General features: G+C 41.0%; 1 protein-coding gene across 1 annotated transcript in view; it reads left to right on the forward strand.

Annotated features, from left to right (window-relative positions):
- The first annotated feature begins 595 nt into the window (after positions 1-595).
- LOC111384955 (probable F-box protein At4g22030) overlaps positions 596-1,029 on the forward strand; it is a 12,217-nt gene continuing 11,783 nt past the window's right edge. Inside the window, exon 1 of the mRNA XM_023009303.1 lies at positions 596-1,019. Within this exon, the coding sequence (XP_022865071.1) occupies positions 596-1,019 (424 nt within the window). The remainder of the gene's footprint in view (positions 1,020-1,029) is intronic.

The raw sequence follows: 1,029 nt of genomic DNA on the forward strand, positions 1-1,029 counted from the left end.
CATCCAAAACATAGGAGTGAGACTGAAGAAAATGTCAGATTTCTTGCCATTAACCGATTCAAACTAAACAATCAAACGCTGAAAAATATTTTCATTTGCAGTCTATGATTTTATGTCAGCTACCCACTTAGATATATATGCGCAGCAAACTACACAATTCTTCATCAGAAAACATCTCCCAAAAACAAGAAAAATCCAAGAAATAGAATATTCACACGGCCATATATCGAAGCTCAAGAAAAGATTATACTGTCGTAAAAGAAATGGCCTCCCCACAAACTTCAAGCAACGTGTGTTCATCCAAGGCCATATATCGAAGCTCAAGAAAAGATTATACTGTCGTAAAAGAAATGGCCTCCCCACAAACTTCAAACAACGTGTGTTCATCCAGTTCTTCATCCTGGAGTCGAAGAGGACGAATTATCACGGCTACCATTAATGTTCCGAGGAGATTAACAAATATTTCTCTTCCTGGGCTAAAAACAAAGGGATGGGAGAGGAACTTGACTTACACAATTGCACTGACAGAAAACGTAGCCCTATCGATGTCAATATGTTTAAAAGAAATGATAATAACGGTCATGATCCATTGGTAATGGCAAAACTCTATGCAATCCTGGAGGCTGTTGCAGATAGGGTGGAGATGTACAAGAATATTGGAGAGCAAAGAAATAATTGGAACAGCCTGCTTTTGACATCGATTAATGCGCTCACACTCTCGGTGGCTGCAATGGCAGGAATTGCGGCTACAAGTGTAATTGGTGGTGCTGCTCCGGTGGCGGCGTTAAAGCTTTCGTCCACCATCATGTATCTTTCAGCAATTGGGATGCTGTCCATAATGAACAAGATTCAACCATCTCAGCTTGCTGAGGAGCAAAGAAATGCAACTAGGTTGCTCAAGCAGCTTCACAATCAGATTCAGACGATAATAGCGATGGGTAATCCTACAACTAGTGATGTAAAGGAAATGATGGAAAAAGTGTTGGCTCTTGACAAGGCCTACCCGCTTCCTCTTCTTGGTGCAATGCT

This window comes from Olea europaea, unplaced genomic scaffold (assembly GCF_002742605.1).
Source record: "Olea europaea var. sylvestris unplaced genomic scaffold, O_europaea_v1 scaffold3057, whole genome shotgun sequence".
NCBI lineage: Eukaryota > Viridiplantae > Streptophyta > Magnoliopsida > Lamiales > Oleaceae > Olea > Olea europaea.